The following is a 17,561-nucleotide window of genomic DNA, read 5'->3' as shown; positions in this document are numbered from 1 at the left end:
AGCCTAATACTGCACAGATCAGAACATATCTTGGTATTAAGGGACTTGAATTCAATCTAGAGTCTGACAAAGCTTATGTCATAAGACTAGATCAGGAGTTGAGAAAAGCAAAGATCAATGATCTCAGAGCTGCAATCTTTCAAACTGGTGAAGATACTGCAGAGCTTAAAGATGTCAAAAGGAGAATGATTGATGAACTCAGATATGCTGAGAAATGTTTGTTGAAGAACTATCTCAGAACAACTCCTGACATCAGAGAGATCAAAAAATGATGAAGCCAAGTCGAAGATCTACAACTGCTTAAATTCTGATATTTATACAGACTGAAGTTGTTATCAGAAGTTGAAATTGGTAAAAGCTTTAAGGACTGTAAGTTGTAGTTATCTAGTCTAATTCTCATGCATTTGTACTTAATGTTTTTGACATCATCAAATATCTGTTAAACTTGTATATTATGTTAATTTACAAGTTGGGGGAGATTGTTAGATATATTTGATAATGTCATGGCTAATATGTTTTATGTTTAGCTTTCAGTTCTTACTTGAACAGGATAAATCAGTACTTAACTGTTGATCAGTACTTATACTGGAAGTCAGGACTTAAGGATATCAGTACATATGTTATCAGGAGATAATCGTCAGAAGATAGATATCAGAACTTAAGTGCTGAAGGACAATCAGATAAGGACAGTAGCTGATTAAAGGAAAGAAGATCAAGATAAATATAAGAAGAGATATGCATGAAGAAGGAATTCTGTAAATAATGGAATACTTGGAAGAAAAGATATCTGATTGATATATTTTAGGAAGCAAAATTATATTCCATATCAATTAGCGATTATCTTGTAACTGTGTAGTATATAAACACAGATATAGGGTTTACACTATAAGTGTTATCATTATTAGAGAAGATTATTCATTGTAACCCTAGCAGCTCTCGTGATATTTGTTCATTACTGAGAGGTAACAGTTCCATACTGTAACAGAGTTTATTGTTTCAATAAAGTTTGTTTTTTGTTACTTATGTTCTTAAAGTTCGATTTGAGTGTACTATACACTGTATTCACCCCCTCTACGGTGTGTGTGTGACCTAACATAGTATTGCTATGATTATTTATTGATCGAAAGGTGTCGTCTTCCGAAGAATAATATAAAAATCCCCCCACCCCTCCCGTAATGTGTTAATGCGAGAGATGTTAACCACAACCACAATATATTTAAAACACGTCAGCGGGTGGTTGAAGAGCCACCTGCCTGATTGTTTCATTAAGGGAGTAGCAATGACACAATGCGGCAGGTGGCCGAGTTATTTTTATATAGTTTGTTACCAAGAATTTTTTAACATTTTAGGGGCTAAGTTGTTTTATATTTTTTATAGGTAAAGAAAATTCAATAAATTTCATTTTTTTAATTTTTCACATTTTCAATTTTTAGCATTATATTTGTTTACTATAAATTAAAAATTGATAAATTAAATTCGACAAGTACAAGAAAGATAAAACATTAAATAATTTATTTTATTCAAATATAAATGGAGTACATTCAAATATTTTCTTAAACAAAATACATAATAACTTAAATATTTTATTCAGGCGAGAATGATCAAGATTTAACGATGTTGGAAGAACCGCCTTTATCACCCTTATCGTCGTCCTTCTTTCTCTTCAACTTTTCCGTCTTCGCCTTCGCCTCATTTTCCTTTTTTTTCTTGCGCTCAAGCGCCATTTGAATACAGCGGAGAGCTATTGTCATGTTTTCTTCTCCTTCGGGCCCGTCGTAAATCACATCATCGATAATTATCTTGTTATTGTCCCAATCATAGTAGAAAACCATTTTTCGGAAAATAGAGAAGAGAATGTTGAAGAGAAAATGTAGAATGAAATAGAGAAAAGAATGTTGAAAATAAATGAGATTACAAGAGCTATTTATAGGCTGAAAATCTGAATTTTAAAATCCAAAAATTAAATTTAAGCACAAAAAAAAATATTGCGGAAGCTGAGGGGTGGGACTGTTCACTAGTCTGCCGCAATGACACAATGCGGCAAGTACAACTGCAGCATTGCTTTAAAGCGGCAAGCGTTACTGCAGCAATGAGTCAATGCGGTGGGTCAGTCAAACTTTTGACCAGTCAATTTTTATTAATATTGGCACAAAAATTGATATTGATTTAATATTTGCACAAAAATTAAGTATGAATTCACAAAAAAGTATAAAATTAATAATATAAATTTTAAAAACAAAAATTAAGTATGAATTCACAAAAATTGATATTGATTTAATAGTTGCACAAAAAATTAAGTATAAATTCATAAAAAAATATAAAATTAATAATATAAATTTTATTATTAAAATTGATAATTTGATTTTTTAACTAAAATAAATCATAAGATAATTTTTAAAAACATAAAACTCCCAAAATTTCGTAATAATAAAAATTCAAAAATACTATTTTAAAAAATAATTAAAAATAACTGCAGCATTGGGCAAGCCTTACTGCAGCAATGAGCCAATGCGGTGGGTCGGTCAAACTTTTGACCAGTCAATTTTATTAATATTGGCACAAAAATTGATATTGATTTAATATTTGCACAAAAATTAACTATGAATTTACAAAAAAGTATAAAATTAATAATATAAATTTTACTAATAAAATTGATAATTTGATTTTTTAACTAAAATAACTCATATGATTATTTTTTAAAACATAAAACTCCCAAAATTTCGTAATAATAAAAATTAAAAAATACTATTCTAAAAAATAATTAAAAATAACTGCATCATTGCTTCAAAGCGGCAAGCCTTACTGCAGCAATAAGCCAATGCGGTGGGTCGGTCAAACATTTGACCAATCAATTTTTATTAATATTGGCACAAAAATTGATATTGATTTAATATTTGCACAAAAATTAAGTTTGAATTCACAAAAAAGTATAAAATTAATAATATAAATTTTATTATTAAAATTGATAATTTGATTTTTTAACTAAAATAACTCATATGATAATTTTTAAAAACATAAAACTCACAAAATTTTTTAATAATAAAAATTCAGAAATACTATTTGAAAAAATAATTAAAAATAACTTTTTCATTTTTAAAAATATTAAAAATTCATTTTTAATTAGAGTACTCCCGCATTGATTCATTGCTGGAGGCCGCAATGCGTGATTGCGGGAGGAACTCTGCCATAATGGCTCCAAAATCTGGTTTGTGGTTTTATTTAATGTTTCATTGTTGGAATGTTTCATTGCCGGAATGTTTCATTGCTGGAGACAGTTTGTTTGATTCAACATTTACTTTCTTATTACTCATTATACAATTTACAATTTACTTTCAACAATTTCATATTTACTTTCAATTTACTCATTCTTGAAGGTGATCTCAAAAGGTTAGTTTTCGATTGTTGATGGCTTCTTTTTTATTTAAAGCTTGTAGTTCCTCTTCTAGTGAAAATGATAATTACGATTATTATACCCCCGTTAGACGAAACCCCGTAGCTCGTCGTAAGTTATTTGTTGATGAAGATATTGTAAATCTTGATAGTGATGATAATATGAATAATGTTGGTGGTGATAATATTGATGTTGATAATGTTAGTGTTCATAATGTTGATAATGTTGGTGGTGATAATGTTCATTTTGATAATGTTGGTGGTGATAATGTTGGCGGTCATGATATTGATGATAACGTTGGTGGTGATAATTTTGACGGTGAAAATGTTGATGACGTAAAAGATGAGAAAAATGTTGAGAAAAAGAATCATGGATTTAAGAATAGTAACGATGTTGTGCCTTATGTCGGCAAGATTTTCGATACATTGGATGATGCGGAAGCATTTTATAGGAATTATGGTCAAAAAGAGGGATTCGAGATAATAATTAGGAATACTCATAAGCGAACAAACACAAATGAACCATCATACCGTTTGTTTATTTGTCAAAAAGGTGGAAGGGTAGGAGCGACGCCGTTGGATTTTGGTAAAGGAAAACGAGTTAGAGAGGTAATTCCACGAACGAATTGTCGTGCTCGAATGTGTGTCGTTCACAAAATGAAGATGGACAAATGGCAAATTAGTTCGGTGGATTTAGAACACAATCATAAATTGGTGTCGCCGAAAAAAGTTCAATTTTTTCAAAGATCACTCAACATAGATCCTATGACGCGATCATTGATTGAGTTGTTTAACAAATCGGGAATTGAGACGAGCAAAGTAATGAAGTTTCTTAGCGAGACAAAGGGGGGTGATGAAAATCTTGGTTTTTCTAATCAAAACGTACGTAATGTCATACGTGATATTCGGCGCCGAGTGTTTGATTCGGGTGATGCGGAGTGTGGATTACTTTTGCTACGAGAACTACAAGAAAATAGTTTTGGTAATTTCTTTTATCGGGTGGATGTAGATGATGAGAATCGTGTACAGGGTTTGGTGTGGGTTGATCCTCGGTCCATGAACGCGTACAAGAATTTTTGTGATGTGGTTACGTTTGATTCAACTTACCAGATAAATAGGTATTGTATGCCTTTCATACCTATTACGGGCGTAAACCACCATTATCAAAATATACTATTTGGATTTGCACTTGTAAGGGATGAGACTGAGGCATCGTATAAGTGGGTTTTGAGAACATGGTGGGAAGCCGTCGACAATAAACTGCCTCGAACAATTATTACTGATCAAGACATTGCATTGGGAAATGCCATTGCCGAGGTCATGCCTATGCCACAAACAAAGCATACATATTGTTGTAAGGCATATGTCATAGCCTATTTGTATATTCGAGGATTTAACTCAACTCAAATAAGAATGTAATAAGTAAATAGTGGATCTACCGTCAAAGAGATCTCACCAAGTAACATCTGTCAAAGGATTCAGAAACAAGGTTCATCTACAGACTTGAGGAATTAATTCACTGGAAGAAGTTCAAGAAATTGATCATGCCTCAGTGATATAAATCAAGATTGTGGATTTAATCAAGTGACAGAGATCTCGTCAGGGTATCAGATAATTACAAGGATTTAATCTGAAGAAAATCAAGTATCAAAGTCAAGACATGAAGATACGTCACGGAAGTTAGTCACTCATGAACCAGACAGTACATCGAGTGTCAACATTGAAGTGGTGGAATTGATTCATAATTTTCAGTGAATTTCAGAAGATTTGCAGAAGAATGGTTGCAGTTCAAGAATAGTATTAATTCTCTATTAATTAATTAAGTCATATAATTTAATTAAGAAAATAAATTTTATCTGCAAAGATTAATTTATTTATTAATTAAATTAATTGATTAATTAATTCTGAATTAATATTAAGATTTTTCAGAATTGTTTTTGGATTAAAATCAGTTTAAATCAGCAAGATAATTGAAAATGAGCTAGCATGACAATCTGGATTGTCATACCGATTGTCATGCCAAGTTATTTCAATTGTCATACCGAAAGTTACACTGGGAGGAGGATTATCTTGCCAGTTCATTCTGATTGTCTTGCTAGTTCAATCAATAGTCTCACCGAAAGTCTTGCTAGCTCAATGGATTGTCTTGCTAGCTCAATGGATTGTCTTGCTGAGCTAAAAGGATTGTCTTGCCAATTAAATCAAAGGTTGATTGATTACAAAAACAACAGAAGTAACGGAAGTCAATATCCATCCGAAAAACAGTTCAAGAACAAAGAAAAGCAGAAGCTGAAAAATATATCATCTCTTCTCTGCTAAAATCAAGATCACAATTTCTAGCTAGTAAAGTTAAATCCAAACCACTAGAAATCATTATCTTGTTCTTGTGTAACTATCTAGCGGATCAAAATCCCTAGAACTTATTCTCAAATTGCGTTTAGCATTTAAATCTTTTTATTACAAAAACAGAAAAAGTTCATGTCGAATTTATTCTAGATTTGTGATAATTAATTTGAGATTAATTCCTTGTAATCGATACAGTTGTTGTAACACCTTTCAAGTTTAATAATATTTTTATTTAACTTGAATTTTGTTTCACTTTTTTTATTTCGCATTTAATTCGATTATTCAGTACTGTTTGTATTCAACCCCCCTTCTACAAACACATTGGGACCTAACAACTGGTATCAGAGCCTTCTGATTAACGAACAAATCAAGATCCTAGACTTTTGTGATTTTTCAACTCCTTGAATTTTTATTCATTCAAAAATTCATAATGACTTCACAAAAAGTTGGAACCGTTAAAATTCCACAATTTGATAAAGAGAATTATATTATGTGGAAGAAGAAGATGCTCTTGTTTTTACAAGTGGCAAATCCCAAATATTCAAACTTGTTAAAGAAGGGGATAAAAACTCCGATGGTTATTGAACCGGAGGTGATAGTAGATGATGTTGTGATCACCAAAGTTAGAACCTATCCAAAAGATCCTGAAGATTTTACTCCTGATGAAAAGGAAGAAGCCTCCTTGGATGCCAGCCTTCAATTAATTTTAATTGATTCCCTTGATCCCTTGATGAACAGACATGTGATGAACTGTAAAAATTCCAAACACATGTGGGAAACTATTGAGGTGATCAATGAAGGCACAGAGGAGGTTAGGGAGAACAAGTTGGAGATCCTAACCTCTGAGTATGAACATTTCAAATCAAATCCAGGAGAAGGAATTACTGAAGTATTTGAGAGGTACAATGCGTTGATCAACAACCTGAACATCAATGGAAAATTTTATTCAATGAGGGAGGTCAACAAAAAGTTCCTTTTAACACTGCCAACTCATCTTGAACATAGAATCACTGCCATTAGAGAAGCTAGAGATCTGAGTGAGATTTCTTTGGACAGGCTCTATGGAGTGTTAAAAACCTATGAGTTGGAGCAGATTCAACAGAAGGAAGTCTACGGGAGGGATAGAATGGTCAGCACATCTACTGCACTTGTAGCTGAAGGTCAACAACAACAGCAATCTCAACAATTGGAGAGAATGGTACAGTGTTCCAAGGCTGAGGAAAATATGTTAGTAGCAGAATATGATCCTCCTACTACAAATCAATCAAGTGATGATTTTTATTCCTTGGAAGAGCTAGAGCAATTGGAAGACGAGTCAATGGTCCAAATTGTCAAGAGATTCTCCCATGTCAGATTCAAGAGGAATCCCAAGCTTAAGTACAAGTCCAACTACAACAAATTCCAGAAAGGTGGATCTTCATCCTCTAACACCAGCAGTGGTGGATACAAAATAGGGATGGTTGATCGGAGCACCATTAGATGCTATAACTGCAATGAGTTGGGACACTTTGCCACAGAATGTAGGAAGCCAAAGCAAGTAAGAAAGAACTCTGAAAGGGCTTATCTGGCAAAGGGAAGAAGCTGGGATGATACTGACAGTGAAGATGAAGAAGAAGGAAATCTTGCTCTTATGGCTATTGATGGAAAAGCTTCATCGTCAAGAATAGAGGTAAAACTTTCTGATGCTGAAATGGTTTATCATCTAAGAGGTAACTTAGATTGTGCACGTCGTGATAATGAACTGTTAAGTTTACAGATCACAGCCCTTAAAAAAGAGGTCAATAAATTAAGACTTGTGCACATTAATCAAGACAAATTAAAAGAACAAGTATCTTTTTTAGAGAATAGAGTTGACTGTTATAGAAAACTCGAAACTATTCTCAAAGACAAGATCACCGGTCTTGAGACTAAGGTTAGAGCCTACTTCAATTCTTGTTCGAAGGCTAAAGAGTTCTACAGTAAGCAAGCTGTTAATAAAACATCTGGAATAGGTTATGATTACAGTGTTGCTATTGGAGAATTAGGCATAAACTCTCCTCCTCATGTCTGTGCTAAAGGGAGGGAAGTACCACATGTGCTTAAGGGTGTTGATGAACCCCTCTATAAGCCATCAATTGCTGAACCATTTGATGCGACCTCTTCTGTTATTCATGAAGAAATACGTGCTGAATATCATGCTAATGAGAAGGTTGTTTCCAAGTCAAGTGTGTCGAAAGTTCCAGTCAAAGTTGTGAAAGCAACTGAGACTAACTCAGACACACATGAGTTGGATAACAAAAATGCCATATCTACCATGCATATATTTCATGTTGTTAATATCTCTCATAGAGCATGTGGTGTTTCTAATTATATGTCTTGTGCTTTTAATTTGATGTATGCTTATTTTAATGGTAAGCATATTTCTAGTGATAAGACTACTCCTCGTCAACATGTGAATAATAAGAAGCATGATAGGTCTAAGACTGCTAGTCCTTCTAAGGCTAGAAAGGAGACATTTGTGCCAAAGCCTAAACAGAAATTTGTTAAGGCTGTTTACAAGGTCAAATGTTCAGTCATTGAGAAAGTTGAGACCATTAAAATTAAAAATGTTATTTTGCCTGACAAAGGACAATTCTACAAGTATGTCGGGCCCAACCAAGTTTGGGTTCCGAAGAAGGTCTAATCTATTTGTAGTGCAGGGCAGTAAACAGGTGAAACCGGTAGTGTGGATTCTTGACAGTGGATCGTCAAAGATATATGACCGGAGATATAGCCTTGCTATCAAATGTGGTTGAGAAAGCTGGCCCCCTGGTTACCTTTGGAGATAACAGCAAAGGTTTATCTGAGGGATATGGCTGTTTGTAAGCTGGGAATGTTATCATTGAAAATTTGTATATTGTGCTAGGTTATTATCAGGAAGCAGTATCTAACATATAGCACCAGTGACGAGACTTGAGAATATTACGACATATCAGGCACCTGCTGCACATTACACTTGGAATTGGACTCTAGTAAGATGTGTACAAGTGTACTCCTGGTTGGTGAGTCAAAAGAGGAAGTCAGTGCACCACAGTTCATGGACTTTGTAGCTGCAGATCTATTGGACTATGCAATCTCTTCTTCATAATCTCACTTCAGGTTGGTATGAACTAGTGTACTACTCAAGCAATCGTCAAGGACATGGTATGACACTCTAACTGAAGTTACAGTTTAATATGAACTAGTAGAGTCGTCATATTAATAACTCTCTTATCACTAGGCACAATCATATTGTTTTATATGTGCAATGATATATTGATAATGCTATCATTGAACTCAAACTTCTTTCTACATTAGTGATTTCTTATATCATGTAAAATCTTTTGAAATCACTATTGTAAATCACTTTCTCTCTATTACCATATGTTCTGTGATACAGGTTCAGTCTCCAATGACTTTCATTCATTGACAGTCATGAGGTTGAAAACCCACAACATCTATCCCAGATTGTAAAGACAAACAGAGAAACAGAACCAACCAACACTCTCTTGCCACTAAAATGAAGTATGAATGAGCGTGAGGGAGATAGTGCCTTAGTGCACCACATAAGGAAGGTTCTGTAGTCAACCCAGTAGCTCTGTCTCCTACATAGATGAGTAATATTTAAACCGAGACAACTGCTAGCCCCCATACATCTTCTCAAAAAGATGTAATGGCTGAAAAGGCACAAAAACAGTTACTAGATTCATTCTCTCAACAGGGTGCGTCTATTGAATTTTGCCTGTCGGCCAAGGCATCCGATGTAGTGTCACCACTTCAAATATAAATAATTCTTGATACACAAGGAAAGGTTACACACACAAAGGATGAGTTGACGGAAATAAGAGTTTCGACCATTTTAAGGTCAGATTCGATTGTTCAAGGTTCGTTAATGGACCAATTGGCTTTACAGGTGTTAGGAGAGGATACTGATCCAAAAGCCATATGTCAGTGGTCAGTGTCTACCTCCCCAGGATTAAATCCCCTGGATGCATCTGCGGATAGTGGATCTGACATAGGTGCAGATCGGCAACTTGTTGACAATGATTCAGATATTACCTGATGAGTCACAAGGAAATGTCTTCACAGACATTAGAAGGGAACCTTGATCTTTATGCTAAATTCTTTGGATCATTGTTTACCTTCCCAGAATTCAAATCTGGAACCCTAAAAGGGAAACTAGCAACTTGTAAATTATGACTCAGATTCATCTGACGAGTTTAACAAGGATGGGGATTTGCGAACTCCCATTGCACCACCTGTGACCTCCTTAAGGATGGCTAAGGTGATTTTCCTTGCAGGTACAGCTGATTGTTAGAGCTATGAGAGGAGTGATACACTTCTGAGAATGAGTGTAAACACGAGTGGAGAGAAGAGTGAAACACATGTGAGGTACACTAAAACAGAATCACACACTCACAGTGAGGAAGAAAGAGAAACTACTTGTTATTTCTTTTCCAACCAAGTGAAATATGAGCACTCCTTCAGACGACGGCATACATTCCTTCTTTAAGGGGGAGATAAAAGCTTAAGTAATAGTTTGGAGGATTCCTCAACTAAGGGGGAGAAATAGCAGGGAGGAAGAAAAAGATCCTACATATGTACATTACACCACACCATTGTTGTTTATAACTACGGATCCTATTGTACGGGAGAGGTGGTAAACACAAGGTGATTTTCTAGTAAGGGAAGAAGCTGTTTTCTAAAAGGGGAGTCCCATTGGTTTTTATATGCGGATCCTATTATACGGGAAATGTGGTAAACGAAGGTGATCTTCTTTAAGGAAGTTGATTCTCATAGGGGGAGAAGCAAGAGAGATATGTGCTTCTCAACAGAAAATGTGGTTGTACAAAAAGAAGATGAAACTACTTGAAGATATGTTCAGTCTAGAGGAACATCTATTTGGAATCTGGAAAATGTTAAATCTAGTCCAAAACTTTTCTGCTATTTACTTTGCATTTCTGTTTATATCTTTTTCTTATTTGTTAGTTGAGTTATCCTCTAGGTATTTGTGTGTTATTGTCTAACAAACAAATAGGGGGAGATTGTAAGGCATATGTCATAGCCTATTTGTATATTCGAGGATTTAACTCAACTCAAATAAGAATGTAATAAGTAAATAGTGGATCTACCGTCAAAGAGATCTCACCAAGTAACATTTGTCAAAGGATTCAGAAACAAGGTTCATCTACAGACTTGAGGAATTAATTCACTGGAAGAAGTTCAAGAAATTGATCATGCCTCAGTGATATAAATCAAGATTGTGGATTTAATCAAGTGACAGAGATCTCGTCAGGGTATCAAATAATTACAAGGATTTAATCTGAAGAAAATCAAGTATCAAAGTCAAGACATGAAGATACGTCACGGAAGTTAGTCACTCATGAACCAGACAGTACATCGAGTGTCAACATTGAAGTGGTGGAATTGATTCATAATTTTCAGTGAATTTCAGAAGATTTGCAGAAGAATGGTTGCAGTTCAAGAATAGTATTAATTCTCTATTAATTAATTAAGTCATATAATTTAATTAAGAAAATAAATTATATCTGCAAAGATTAATTTATTTATTAATTGAATTAATTGATTAATTAATTCTGAATTAATATTAAGATTTTTCAGAATTGTTTTTGGATTAAAATCAGTTTAAATCAGCAAGACAATTGAAAATGAGCTAGCATGACAATCTGGATTGTCATACCGATTGTCATGCCAAGTTATTTCAATTGTCATACCGAAAGTTACACTGGGAGGAGGATTGTCTTGCCAGTTCATTCTGATTGTCTTGCTAGTTCAATCAATAGTCTCACCGAAAGTCTTGCTAGCTCAATGGATTGTCTTGCTAGCTCAATGGATTGTCTTGCTGAGCTAAAAGGATTGTCTTGCCAATTAAATCAAAGGTTGATTGATTACAAAAACAACAGAAGCAACGGAAGTCAATATCCATCCGAAAAACAGTTCAAGAACAAAGAAAAGCAGAAGCTGAAAAATATATCATCTCTTCTCTGCTAAAATCAAGATCACAATTTCTAGCTAGTAAAGTTAAATCCAAACCACTAGAAATCATTATCTTGTTCTTGTGTAACTATCTAGCGGATCAAAATCCCTAGAACTTATTCTCAAATTGCGTTTAGCATTTGAATCTTTTTATTACAAAAATAGAAAAAGTTCATGTCGAATTTATTCTAGATTTGTGATAATTAATTTGAGATTAATTCCTTGTAATCGATACAGTTGTTGTAACACCTTTCAAGTTTAATAATATTTTTATTTAACTTGAATTTTGTTTCACTTTTTTTATTTCGCATTTAATTCGATTATTCGGTACTGTTTGTATTCAACCCCCCTTCTACAAACACATTGGGACCTAACAATTGTACATGGCATATAAGTAGTAAGTTTCCCGAGAAGTTGTCTTATTTGTACACAAATTATCCGGAGTTCAAGACAGAGTTTAATGCATGTGTGTACAAGTCGTTGACACCTATAGAATTTGAAGGTAGATGGGAGCAATTAGTCGAGAAGTACGATCTTGAGGATCATGCTTGATTAAATGACATGTATGCTATTAGAACTCAATGGATTGGTGCTTACACAAAGCAACATTTTTCCGCCGGCATGACTACAACTTCAAGAAGCGAGTCTATAAATTCTTTTTTTGATGAATATGTGCAATCATCTACCGGTTTGAAGGAATTCATTAAGAACTCTCAAAAGGCTTTGGAGACACAATATCTGAAGGAGGTTAAAGCCGATTATGACAGCGAACAATTGGAAAGGAGATTAGTTTTGCACTCATCCTTGGAAATGCATGCATCCGAAATCTACACGAAAGAAATGTTCAAACGTTTTCAAAAGGAGCTTATGAAAAGTACATGTTACATCGTGAACAATGTCAAAAACAATGGAACTTATATGTCAAAACTGTATTTGGTTGAGAAGGCTACTCTGCCGGAGAAGTGCAGAAAAAAATATCGAGTGACGGTTTTCATGTACGAAAAAATTGAATGCTCGTGTAAGAAGTTTGAACATTCCGGGATGATTTGCAAACACATAATCCGTTATCTTGACAAAAAAAACAAAAAATCAAGATACCGGAAAGTCTCATCATGGGTAGATGGACAATGAACGGCAACAAAATTGCGGGGCCTCTTCCATATGCTCCTCCCGATATTGGTAATGATGGTGCGTCACAACCATTAAGGTATGGGGCATTGTGCAAATCTTTTCAAGATTTAGCTGCTTCCGATAGTTGTTCTGTTTCACGGTATAAATACTTAATGGGTATGATTGATAGAGAGAAGAGATACTTGAAAGATGCTTTTGCGGATGAAGAGCGTAGAGAAAGAACCCATGAGGCAAAAACTCAAGAGGACTACCAACATGATCCAATATTCGATCCTCCAACGTCGAAAACTAAAGGAAGGAAAATAACAAAAAGATTTAAAAGTGGAATTGAGACGACAACTTCAAAGATCAAGATCAAGCCTCGTAAGTGCAATTATTGTGGGGAGATCGAAGGAGAACATGATGCAAGAAACTGTCCCCTAAGGGAGGAGCATGATCGAAGAAATTTTTAGGTTTTAACCTAACAATTGTTGACAAGTAGTACATTAGTTCTTTTAACTTTTCTATTTAAGTTACATAATATTAACGTTATTTAAATTTACACATAATGTTGCATATTAATGTTATTTTTTAACAAAACCAAGTTTAGTATTATTAATATTGTTTAAAATATTTTCAACACCAAAACTGTTATTATCCAACTTAAAATATTGTAAGAAAATAGGGACAGAGCACCCAGCAATGAGACATTGCTAGAGGTCACACTGCAGCAATGACTCATTGCGGGGTACTCTACTCCACCCAAAACTCACTGCCTCTTTTTGTTAACAAAAGTGAGTTTAGTAATATTAATATTTTTAAAATATTTTTCAACACCAAAACTCTTAAAATAATTAAAATATGCAGTATTAATGTAAAAATCTGAAAAAAGTGATTTAATCAACAAAGTCAACTAGACATTCAAATAGTCAATGCGAACTAGTGACAAAGTACCTAGCAATGAGACATTGCTGGAGGTACTTACTGCAGCAATGAGTCATTGCTGGGAGCTCTGTTTCACCCAAAACTCACTGTCCCTTTTTGTTAACAAAACTTGGTTTTTAGTAATATTAATATTTTTTAAATATTTTTCAACACCAAAACTCTTAAAATAACTAAAAAATGCAGTATTAGTGGTAAAATTTGAAAAAATTGATTTAATAAACAAAGTCAACTAGACCTTAAAATAGTCAACATGACCTAGTGCAATGCCTCATTGCTGGGTATGGTCACTACAACAATGATTCATTGCGGGGGGACTAAACTGTAAAATATGTAAAATATGATATCTCCCGCAATGATTCAATGCTGAGGTATGTGATCAGTTTTCTGCAGGAAACTGACAAACAAACTAGTGCTTGCCAGTTTTCTGCAGAAAACTGGTCACAGACCTTTATACTGCTAACATCAACATTGCGGGTGATTTACATAGTTTAAGAAAAAAAATGACATGGTTCCGTTTATTTTTATAACTTACCAACCTGTTTCAACTAAATCTAAATCAACCAACCAACAACCAATCAAAGCAACCACAATCATGATCTAAATTAAACTCAACCAATCAACATCAAATCTAAACGCAACATCAATCCAATAAAAACAATCATAATCAATAACAAAGAAAACATCGAAACAAATCCAAAATATAAACTATAGTCCCCTGTTCCTCTGCTGGATCCCATAGTCACTTATCCGTCTAGCGAGCCCTTTTGAAAGCTCCCAAGCTATGCTATACCGGAATGTCCAAATACCCAATACAGGCTCCCAAACAGCATCTCTCAACTATATGCCATTAAGTATAGCATCCATGTACTTGCACACGTACACGCCACAATCATGGGTATTGGACTGCATCGGTCGTTCCTGTACGAAATGAACCTTCAACTTATGTCCATCAAATCTGGAAGGATCCAAGTAATGCAACATAGCTGGCACTATGCACTCCTAGAAAGGTTTGGTTTCATATAATTAGTAACCAACAATGACAAGTGTATGTAAATTGACTAGTAAAGTAATTATGAAGAACATAGAATACCATGACATATATATATCGAGAGTAAATACTCTTAAGACTATCCCCCCATTCAGCTAAAGGATCAATTAAAAGGAGCTTCTGTTGTTTAATGTCCAGAATGAACAAAAACGAGTGAGCATCATTGCAGCAAGGGTAAAAAGTAAAGTCACAATCCAATAATGATGGCCCAATGCGCTGGACTGCATATGAATCATATAAACTATGCAGATCGGCCAACTGCACATCTGAGAGTTCAGCTTCGGGATGGGCCTGCAACATTAAAACAATTATAAAAGATCAAATGAACTACAAAATCAAAGAGTTATCAATTATCATTAACTTAGTAACGCATGAACTAAAAAGTATTTTTTGTTTTACCTTCAAGTTCTTGCAATAATCTTTTAACAGCAGTTGCACGAAAAAGCTGAAGTTAAAGAAGAACTTCTTAGCCATGGGCTCCAGACCCGAGATGGACTCCCTAACCTTCAACAACTCTATATAGGCATCCACGACATTGATGTCTAAATCACATTCCGGCTTTAAGGTCTGGACAAAATCCCAAGTAAGCTCAGCAGTGCCTCTATGATCTCCCCAAATAAAATTATTCTTGTTACCCCACCAGTGCTTGTATAGCCAAAAAAATCTTCCTGTTTTTCAATGGCCTCGTCATATCAGCATGCCGCCCAGGAGCACCCCGCCTCAGTTTATCCTTCAACTTGTCTTCATTAGTGTCCATCTGCAAATACATTTCAAGAGCATCAAATCAAACACATATTCATGACAAAAAAAATTAAGCATCTAGAAATGCATCAAAATACGTACTGCAAGAATCAAACATAAAAAATGGAATGATTCAACATACGTACATCAAGAATCATCCTCAAACTATCAGGAATAACACCACTACGACTACCGAATTTCACCATGCCACCTGCAAGTGGAGTCAACTCAGTAGCAGGAGTAATAGGAGAACTCTCAAAAGTGCGCTCGGTAGTAGGAGTAACAGGGGTAGCAGTAGCAGCAACTTACAAATGCATTGAGTATCAAATATTATATACACCTCTAAAACTAAAGAGTTAGACTGCTCGAATAACATACTCGAATATGTTTAAGACACACAATGGTAAAAAAAAGTAAAGTTCTAAAACTAAAGAGCAGTACCTCAGACTGAACAACATCAGACTGAACAACAGGGGGGAAGATAGGGAGGTTGACTGTTAAGCAGGGGGAGCAGTAGCAGCAACCTACAAATGCATTGAGTATCAAACATTATATACACCTCTAAAACTAAAGAGTTAGACTACTCGAATAACAAACTCGAATATGTATAAGACACACAATAGTAAAAAAAAGTAAAGTTCTAAAACTAAAGAGTAGTACCTCAGACTGAACAACATCAGACTGAACAACAGGGGGGCGGATAGGGGGTTGACTGTGGAACAGGGGGAGCAGTAGCAGCAACCTACAAATGCATTGAGTATCAAACATTATATACACCTCTAAAACTAAAGAGTTAGACTACTCGAATAACATACTCGAATATGTATAAGACACACAATAGTAAAAAAAAGTAAAGTTCTAAAACTAAAGAGTAGTACCTCAGACTGAACAACATCAGACTGAACAACAGGGGGGCGGATAGGGGGGTCGACTGTGAAGCAGGGGGAGCAGTAGCAGCAACCTACAAATGCATTGAGTATCAAATATTATATACATCTTAAAACTAAAGAGTTAGACTACGTGAATAACATGCTCGAATATGAATAAGTACCTCAATCTGAACAGGATGAGAGACATGTACAGGGATAGCCACAGCGTTAGGGACTACAGTCTCATCCTACATTAGATGTCAATAACTCGATCAAACTACATATAATTCGGTGTAGTAGACTACTCGAATAACTTACTCGAGTAAGTACCTGAAGAGGACATTTACTGGCTGCCTGTGTAGGTGAATCATGAGAATCAGAAGCAAACTCCTGCAATAACACGATAAGATAACGATCATACACACATTCACATTCAATATAGTAGACTGGATTTTGGAATGACATAAATGAAACGCACCTCACGTGTACGTTTCTCAGGTGAAGGAGGAGCACTTGGATCAATATGCATATCAGAGCAAACTTTAACTCTGGGCAGTAATGTACATGAACGCGATGCCAGTTGCCAGGATACAAACATTTAATAATGAATTATTAAAACAGCTGATTTTAATTGATATATAAACAGCTGATTTTTTGGGAAAATTAAAAAATAAGGCTGGACCTAATCATCGAGTAATCAACAAGGCAACATCGAGTAATGGAACATCGAGTAATAAACACCAAAACGGACACAATATTCACTTATATCTAGGGCTCATTGCGGAAGCAGCAATGACCCATTGCGGTAGTATGTAATTGTGTGTGTGTGTGTATACGTGTGTGTGTATGCGTGTATCATACCTGAGTAGCTGAATCACCTGAGTAATGGGTTGAAATCCTTTGAAATCGCCTGACATCGCCTAGAGTGGGAGAATTAGGTTTTTGTTATTATGAAATTAGGGATTTCAGGAAGAAATGGGTTAAACCTGGGTCTTGTCTGCCGCAATGGCTCATTGCGGGGGTTGCAATGGGTCATTGCGGCAGTGTGGGTTATTATGTAATTTCGCGAATTTTAAGTAATAGTTTGTTAAAATAAATAATTTATTAATAGAAATATA

General features: G+C 34.9%; 1 protein-coding gene across 1 annotated transcript; it reads left to right on the top strand.

Moving 5' to 3' along the window:
• Nucleotides 1-12,291: 12,291 nt before the first annotated feature.
• LOC141701779 (protein FAR1-RELATED SEQUENCE 5-like) lies at nt 12,292-12,861 on the top strand. Its single transcript, XM_074505441.1, has one exon. It carries the CDS (start codon nt 12,292-12,294, stop codon nt 12,859-12,861), a length of 570 nt encoding a protein of 189 aa, XP_074361542.1.
• The last annotated feature ends 4,700 nt before the right edge of the window (nt 12,862-17,561 follow it).

The sequence above is a fragment of the Apium graveolens genome, chromosome 1 (genome assembly GCF_009905375.1).
Source record: "Apium graveolens cultivar Ventura chromosome 1, ASM990537v1, whole genome shotgun sequence".
NCBI classification, from domain to species: domain Eukaryota; kingdom Viridiplantae; phylum Streptophyta; class Magnoliopsida; order Apiales; family Apiaceae; genus Apium; species Apium graveolens.
The sequence above is the reverse complement of the archived record's forward strand: the minus strand, read 5'-3'. Positions and strand labels throughout refer to the sequence as shown.